This window comes from Haplochromis burtoni, unplaced genomic scaffold, assembly GCF_018398535.1.
Source record: "Haplochromis burtoni strain Fernald_Lab_line unplaced genomic scaffold, NCSU_Asbu1 Contig_73, whole genome shotgun sequence".
Taxonomy (NCBI): Eukaryota; Metazoa; Chordata; class Actinopteri; order Cichliformes; family Cichlidae; genus Haplochromis; species Haplochromis burtoni.
Window position 1 is genome coordinate 150,809 of NW_024582434.1, and position 8,492 is coordinate 159,300.

At 39.0% G+C, this 8,492-nt stretch overlaps 1 protein-coding gene across 1 annotated transcript; it reads right to left on the reverse strand.

Moving 5' to 3' along the window:
- Positions 1–243: 243 nt before the first annotated feature.
- exosc3 (exosome component 3) lies at positions 244–2,157 on the reverse strand. Its single transcript, XM_005924042.3, has 4 exons — positions 1,858–2,157; positions 1,481–1,630; positions 1,202–1,353; positions 244–1,102 (listed from the first exon to the last, which is right to left on the reverse strand). The coding sequence occupies exons 1-4, from the start codon at positions 2,080–2,082 to the stop codon at positions 895–897; spliced, it is 735 nt and encodes a 244-aa protein (XP_005924104.1). The 5' UTR covers positions 2,083–2,157; the 3' UTR covers positions 244–894.
- Positions 2,158–8,492: the final 6,335 nt, after the last annotated feature.

Here is an 8,492-nt window from a genome sequence, read left to right on the forward strand (position 1 = left end):
GGGGACAATTATCAACTTCAGACTATCTGAAAATCTAAAGGAATCATGAAAATACAAATTTTATCACGCAGTGTCTCCAGTTATGCTGCTGCTGTGTCTGCCATCAGGAAGCCAAGCTGTTCATGTTGGACTTGGAGCCGATAAAAAAAAGAAAACAATCATGGCTAAAAGTTTTGACAGTGTCAGAAATTTGTGCTTCAGCTTTTTTAAATGTCTCCATCTCATAGAGAACAAAGCAATTTATACATTTTAAAGGCTTTTATTGGCAAATAAATCAAATGTATGCAGAGTTAGTATTTACAGTGTTGACCCTTCTTTGTAACCTCTACAGATCTCCGTAATGTGCTCTAGATCCATTCCTGCCTCATCAGCACTCCAGTTGATCACAGATTCTCAATCTCATTAATAGTGGAATTTTCTGGTCCTGGATCTGAGATATTAATATGCAGATCTCTGAGGGATCACTTTACCTTGTGACGTGGTGAAAAAGGCACAGACTGTCACCAAACTGCTCCAGGATTGTAGGAAGGAGCCGCTCTTTGGTCAATCCTCAACTTCTCTGAACATTTATAATTTTGACATTAGACATTTTTTTTTAAATATTCCCCCCTCACCCTCATCTAGTTTTATTTATTTTCATCTTGAGTCTGTCATGTTTGTGGTTTTTGAGTTGGCAGGTTCTTTGACAGCTGCTTTTCAAAAACGTTCAGACTGGAGCTCCATGTGAAAACATGTAATGATCCTTTAAACACTGAACAGCTGTAGCCATGCTCAGTGTAATGTCACAGAGCCCAGGAGTGACATCACTGCAGCATTACACCTGGACTCAGGTCTGAAGTGGTCTACAGTGTGGGCTCTGCTGGTTCAGTCGGTGTCTTGGAGTCAAGAATTCGTCTAGAACGCCCCCTGCTGGACCTTCCTGAACAGCTGCTGTCTCTGCTGGGCCGTCATGGTTTCGGCACTCTGCAACAGGTTTGCGATGATCAGCGTCTGCTGCACGCTGGCCGATTTGACCCAAATGCGTCCGTTCATCCCGACCACAAGCTCACACGGGAAGAGGTGCTCAAGGTCTGAGCGGATGTTGCTTTGGGGTGCCAGCAGCCTGAGGGGGGGGGAAAGTAATGTTTAGCCTGAGTTAAAAAGACCATAGACACAAATGCTGGTGTCATGTTAGCTGCAGAGGGTGCCATGTGTCAGTTACCTTCTGACAAGACCAAGAGAGACTCTGAATAGCAGACCTCCTGTTCCAAACACTCCCATCCCATTAGCTCGTCCTGAGCTGTCAATACACACCAGCTCTGGTTCCATGTCCTTATTGGCTATGAGGAACTGAGCAAACACCAGGTCGCCCATCTGTACAGGTGACACACAAACACACAGGGAGGAGAGAGGGGGAATCATTACAGTGGCTCTCTTTAACCTAAAGGTGGATTACCTTTAGAGTTCCCTGCACACCAAACTCCAGTCTGATTTTGGATACCTGGACGTTGGGTCTGTTCCTCTTGGTCGCCCCTTCGAATGCCAGGTAGGACAGAGACGCCTGCTCACTCCCTCCGAAGTCCACCTTGAAGACATCTCCAGATTTGGCGGTGACGATCCCGATGATGCTCTCTCCTTTAGCTGGGACATACTGAGGATAAAGAGAGACATAATCAGCTCCCAGCACGCACTGCTTTACGGAGGTCTGCTTAGTGCTGTGATTAATTCGGGGTTATACTTGAACACTGAGAGAAACACACGTTTCACACTTCCAGGTTTGAGATAAATTAGCATCCAGAGAGCAGAAAACCAGCCCCTATCGATGAATTAGGTTATCAGAAACTCACACTGGCGTTATCTTACTAATATTTCTCTCACCCTTCTCTGTTGGGAATCGATCCAGAACACGTTGGGCTCCTTGTGTCGCAGCACGCCGCTCTTACACACCACTAGCCGGTCACCGCAGCGCCGCAGGCCCGGACCGCACATCACCTTCTCCGACTTCACCGGCGCCGTAAGAGAAATGTTCTCTTCGGCCTCGAAGGAGAACTCGTCCCCCGGTAACAGCACCTCCCCAACCCTTTCCTTCACGGTAGAAAACATGCTGCCGCCTATTCTTCAGCGTTAACTCCTCTAACAGGTTGTTGTTGTTTTCCACCGGAACCCCCCCCCAGTATCACACGCAGGAAACATCCAACAGCGCCCTCTGTCAGTCAGGAGGTATTACAACATGCTGGCAAACATGCCAGTAATTTGTTGGTAGATTTAGAAAACAAAACAAACAAAATAAAAAACAAAAACATGTGTGACCCAAACCATTGTTACCAGGTCTGACTGATCTTTACCTAATTTTTAACATGTCTCTTTATTAAATATGTTATTTAAAATCTCAAAGTGATTATAAATTGAGAACAAAATCATACATTATTATAGTGTTATTTTATTCTTCAGATACTTTGATATGACAGTAGATTGAAAGACAAGAAAAAAAAATAGGGATACGTCTGAGAAAAAAGGCTCAACAGTGAAGTCCCAATTGTATCAACAAACAATTAAATGAACAGGGAAAAAACAAAAATCCAAGAGTAACATTATAATTTACAAGAAAAAAAGTGTCATTTACAGTGAGGATCATTGTACACCTAAATAAACAACTAAATAAATACATAAATATGTGTAGACAAACAGAGGATCTAATCTAAATTAATTTAAAATAAAACAGTTATGTCACATTATATAATTAATGATTCTTTAGTTGTTACATTTTGTGCATTTAATGGCACTTACTGTACATTTTAATTGGTATGAATATATTTTTGTATTTATTTTATATTTTGGCAGGTTTTTGTCCTCCATATTTAGTCCAGTCAGCTGCTGTTTTCTATTTTTATTTATGTAAATATACACCTCACACCTAGTTAATTTCTCCTTAATTTTTAAAGTTCAAATATTAATTTTGCGCATCAGCAGATCTCTTTTCTTGAGCAAACGAGAGATCAATCAACTCATTCAATTCAGGCCATAATAAAGGAAAATAACAAAATTTAGAGCATAGATTTTTACCATTAACTCAGCAGAGACAGATCTTTTTTTAAATTTTCCACCACCTTTGGCAGCAAGAACTGCAATTGGGTGTTTCCGATAACTGACAATATAAGTCTTTCATATTGCTGTGGAGGAATTTTAGCCCACTATTCTTTGCAGAATTATTTTCATTTCATACACATTGAAGGGTTTTCCAGCATGACAGACCTATTTAAAGTCACACCAAGGCATCTTGGCATCTTGGCTGAGTCAATCTGGACTTTGACTCAGCCACTCTAATGCCTTCATTTTGTTTTTCTGAGCCATCCAGAGGTGGACTTCCTGCTGTGTTTCTGATCTTTGTCCTGCTGCTTAACCTCAGTGTGCTTGAGCTTCAGGACAGGAACTGATGGATGGATTTTAGTAGAGAGCAGAATTTATGGCTCCTGAGTACCATCACACTGCCACCACCATGTTTGAAATGTGAAATGTTGTTAGTGTGATGTAATGGGATTCAAAATAGTTCCACTTTTGTCTATCCAAACAGTCTACAGAATATTTTCCTCAAAGTCTTGGGGATCATGCAGAAGCATCTCAAAAAATGTGAGCTGAGCGTTTGTGCTGTTTATACTCAGCAGTGGTTTTCTCCCTGAACTCTCCCTTGGATGCCATTTTCGCTCCATTTTTTTCTTAATTTTTTTTTTTTTTACCTCAACTGAGATGTTACAGTGAAATGATCAGGGTGACAAATATGCAAAAAGCTAAAATCATGAAGGGGGCACACACACACAGTAATATAAATGTTCTTGAGGGGGTAAATGAAGTATTACTTGTGTTTTAAAGTAAAGGGTTGGACCGAAGAAGATTAGGGCCAATGGAAAAAAAAATGGGCACATCTTTTTTTTTTTCTTCTTTTCCAGAAATCTGAGATCAAAGTCAGAATTCTGATTTTTTTTCTCAGAATTCTGAGAAAAAACAATTCTGAGGAAAAAGTCAGAATTCTGAGAAAAAAGTCAGAATTATAAGAAAAAAGTCAGAATTCTGACTTATTTTTCTCTGAATTCTGACTTTTTCCTCAGATTTATTTTGACATGCCCACTTTTTTCCCCCAGTGGCCCTAATCCTATTCTATTAAAGAGTATGACTTGCTCACTTGCATGAAAATCCCACTTTGTTGGTTTTTGGAACAGGAGCCTAACATTTAAAAACGTCTTAGCTTGATTACACATTACAGCAGTAATGTGATTACTGTGGGGTTTACTTTTATATAGAAGATATAGTAGGTCGGAGGGCACTCTGAACTCATACTTATATAGATGGAAATATATCAAATGCGTTATTAGTTAGTGCACATTAACATGTTAATATATGACTCTTGTATTTGAAGTATTCTGTGATGCTAGAACTGCCCAGTATGTAGTTATGTGGTTTAGGTTCTGACACCAATCTGGTCCGCTGGATTTATAAACATCTGGACACTATAGAGAAGAAATGTTGATATTTGCAACTATTTTAATTAAGAAGATGAAAGTTTGAACTGCAATTTATTTTGAATCATCAGACTTAATCCACACCAAGGACCAACACTTCAAGTGTGGTAGCAGTAGCAGATACTAATGTAATTGCACTAACAGTATAATGTAACTATAGTAACAGTAACTGCTACTATTACTATCCGGTCTTTAATTGATGACGTGATGAATCCTGCTTCCAAAGTACCCTGCGTTAAATAAGGCTTTTGTGTTTTTAACAAGTTTTAATGCTTTGTATCTGGTTCTTTTTATTCTCAAAAAGCCCCTAAAACAGTCAGTGATCACTGTCGCCCTCTCTCAGTTTTTATTACCGCTATTCATTTTAAAGCTCAGTGGATGAATTATCTCAGTTGTTCTCCTGACTTAAGTTTGGTCCGTTTACAGCATCCTGCCATGCGATTGCATTTGACCCTGACCATCAAGAATCCTCACGGCAACTTTTATCGAGTGGAATAAAGTTAGCGTTCATCCTCGACCTTCACTGTTTATATTATGCTAACATAGCTGTGTAGCACAGCTATGTGCTAGCTAGAAGTTTGGCTAGCACATCAGCTAGCCAAACTTCAGTAACCCTACAAACGTCAGTGCTGTTTACTTTCTTGTCTTCATTTATGTCGGAAGTGATAGCAGAGCTGTACATTTTAATTTGTTTCAGAAATCTCTCAGTCAGGACAGGCTATATTATATTTAGATAAAAACTAGCGAGCTAACTTCCTGCTAACTCCATTAAGTTTAATAAATTCCGTTTTCATGGATGCCTGGATGTTTAACCTAATTGTTACACCTGGTAGAGCAGCCACACTGATCATTTTATTACAGATGAAAGACAGTAATTTTTAGTAACAGATATTGATAAGTTGAATCGTAACACAAGAAACATAAATATATTGGTGGAAATCTGTGTGGAAAAACTAGTTATGCGAATTGGAAAATGTTTCGGCACGTTCTTCACTCAGGAAAGAGTTGCAGTCATCTGCAACAGGCTTACCAACAGAATCTGGGCTAAAACCAAGGATGAATTTGCCAAAATCCCCTTAGAGAAGTTCACAAACCTCGACAGATGGTTTTTGAAGTCCTGTGTAAAAACTGGACACATGGAGAAGTTCTTATGATTATGGAATTACATAGCAAATTAATTGAAGATGAAATTGTTGATATTAAATCGGACGTGGACAAGCTGTAGATATTGAACCTTCGAGTCAAGTAACAAGGTTTCTGTAATGTAGGAAAAATAGTGATATCGATTTTAAAATGTTTCTAGAATACTAATTGGAGACTTTAAATTGGCTAGTTTTAAAATTATAATGGCTCTTTTAAATTCATGGAGTCACTTTTGAAAATCCTTTGACTGGTCCTATAGCAGGCATTCGATTCGATTCATCAGTATAAAATATTTATGTTCAAAGCACATTTCTCAGATTAAAAAGGTACAGAAAGGTAATTTGTTTGATAAATAAATATAAATATACAGCAGAAAAGTTGTTTGTTAAAACAATGACAAAAATGTTTCTGAACATGCATGGAACAGTTAAACTTTTCCCAATACACTGTGAACAACAGGCAGGTAAGTGTCTTAAACTCTCACACATAATAGCATTTCTGTCACACTTCACTATCAGAACCTTTTGTTCCGTTTCAGCAAGAGCTGCTTTTCTAAATTGACAGAGGCTATCTGGCTTTGTTTGGCTGTGAAGAGTAAACCAGTACAGCTAAAAAGTTGATCACACGCAGCAGAAGCAAGCAGAGCTGTGTTCAGCTTAAGAGAGAGGTTCTTGATGGCTGAGAAGGAGTGCAGCAGCTCCATGGTGTCTGTGGCACAAGCAAGATAACCATCAAGCTCAACTGCAATTTGCAGCCTTCTGGAGATTGGTCTGGAGAAGAATTCATCTTCATGACTCTCTTTGCTGATCCTCACTCTCATGCTCCATCGTTTCAGAATCAGAATCAGAATCAGAAAGGGTTTATTGCCAGATGTTGAGCAGGTTTACAACATTAGGAAATTGCTGCGGAAATTGCTCCATCGTTTCAAGATGTTGTATGATGTATGTCAAGGCTGCAAGTAGATAACACAATGTTGTTATTTAAATTTAAGTAATTATTCCTGAACACACAAACTTAAAATCAGCTAATTCTCAACAAGGATCGTTTGATATTAAGGACACACCATCAATAACTTACAATGTATTAGGTGACATACTCACTTAAACATGTGTTCAAATGTAATAATACACAAAAATGGGATCATATGAATCTGGCATACCAGCCTACATTACATCTGCTCTATCAGTCCAGGAAGGCTTGAACTTGGGTAAGAGGACTGCAGCTGCAGCCAACTCTGGATCCTCCATCATCGGTCCAAAATGCTTTTGAAGGCCATGTTGCACTCTGATGAGTGGCATGCATGTCTTGCTTGTCTCCAGCCTGCTAAGTTTGGACAGTAGTTGTTGGATTACTGGCAGCAGCCCTCCCATGAAGGAAGTGGACTCAGACTGGAGGATGTTTGAAGCTTTCACCAGTGGCTTCATGGTGGTACAGCCTTAGGAATGCAACTTCTGCGGGACTCAACCTGTAAGATACAACAACAAAAGCCACTATGACTACATATTTATTACAGAAGAGAGCGCTTCGAATTATGCATAATGTTAAATATAGAGAACACACTAATAATTTGTTTATAAAATTGAAATTGTTAAAACTAGAAAACATAGTGAAATTACAGACTTTAACTATTATGTTTAGGGCGAAAAATAAAACACTACCTCTTAAGTTACAAAGTTTATTTGTATTGTGTTCAGAAAATGGGGACGGCAGAAGGAAGTTTTATTTTAAGCACCGGTTTGCTCGAACCACACAAAGGCAAATGTGTCCAACAGTCAATGGCATAAGAAACTGGAATTCTCTCAGTGATCATCTTAAGTGTTGTATAAATGTTTCCCAATTTAAAACCTGCTATAAGGATAAAATGATAAACCAATATGAAGAAGTTGAAAAGAATAGAATTTAATTGTAGAAAAATGATCCTTTTAGTTTGATATTTAGTGGTATTGCTCATTGTTGAGTATATTGTTCTGTTTGCTTTGTTTTGTTTTGTGCAGAAAATTGTCATAGTGTAATTTTGGTTGCCTACTTGTATTATCACAGATAGGGGGCAGGTATCAATAAGAATTTATTCTTCTTCCTGCTCCTTTTCATGCATGGAAACAGTGTTACTTTAATTGAAAGGAAGTTTGTGTATGGGAATGCATTACCATGTGTGAAACAAAAAAAAAAAAAAAAAATAGGGATCTTCTTATTAAATATTAAGAGTCTGCTCACGTTTTCAACCGTCTATTAAAGAAAATTCACAAAATTTGCAACCATATTGGTAGGTGTCCAATTTTACTCACATATTTACCTTGATCATCAAGAGAACCGGTGTAGTGCCAAAAAGTGATTGTCTGCCAAAAACTGATTTCCAGTGTTTCTGTGTATTTTTTATGTGTAATATCTTTACGTATGTTCATTTTGGGGGGGGGGGGGGGGGGGGGGGGGGGGGGGGGGGGGGGGGGTGGGGGGGGTGTCATAGTATACTTTTATGAGTAATTTTTTAAGTGTGTAATTTTACTCGTACTTGAGTACAATATAGACCATGTGATCTACTTCGCTACTTATAAAATCAAAAATGTCGCAATTGAGAATGTCCAGAATTTGCTCAATACAGGGGCGATTAATATTCAAACCTTTCATCTGCATCTTTGCAGCCAATAAGACCGCGCAATCGCGACCGCGCCAATTTAAGACGCAAGCAACCTCCGCTGCTAAACAAATTTATAGACTGAAGATTTGGAGACAAAGAAGCCTAAATGGAGACAGAAGACAACGCCGTCAACCGAGAAAACGATGTAGAAAAGACGGAGGACGAGTGCCTGTGGCCGTACCCCGAGGAATGGGTTTTTCATGTAGAGAGGGAGAAAAGCC

Excerpts from the sequence above, each read along its gene's own strand:
- exosc3 (XM_005924042.3), bottom strand. The coding sequence starts at position 2,082 with ATGTTTTCTACCGTGAAGGAAAGGGTTGGGGAGGTGCTGTTACCGGGG. Across the intron at positions 1,631-1,857 it reads TCGATTCCCAACAGAGAAGG|TATGTCCCAGCTAAAGGAGA; the intron begins GTGAGAGAAATA and ends CTTTATCCTCAG. Across the intron at positions 1,354-1,480 it reads GGAACAGACCCAACGTCCAG|ATGGGCGACCTGGTGTTTGC; the intron begins GTATCCAAAATC and ends TCACCTGTACAG.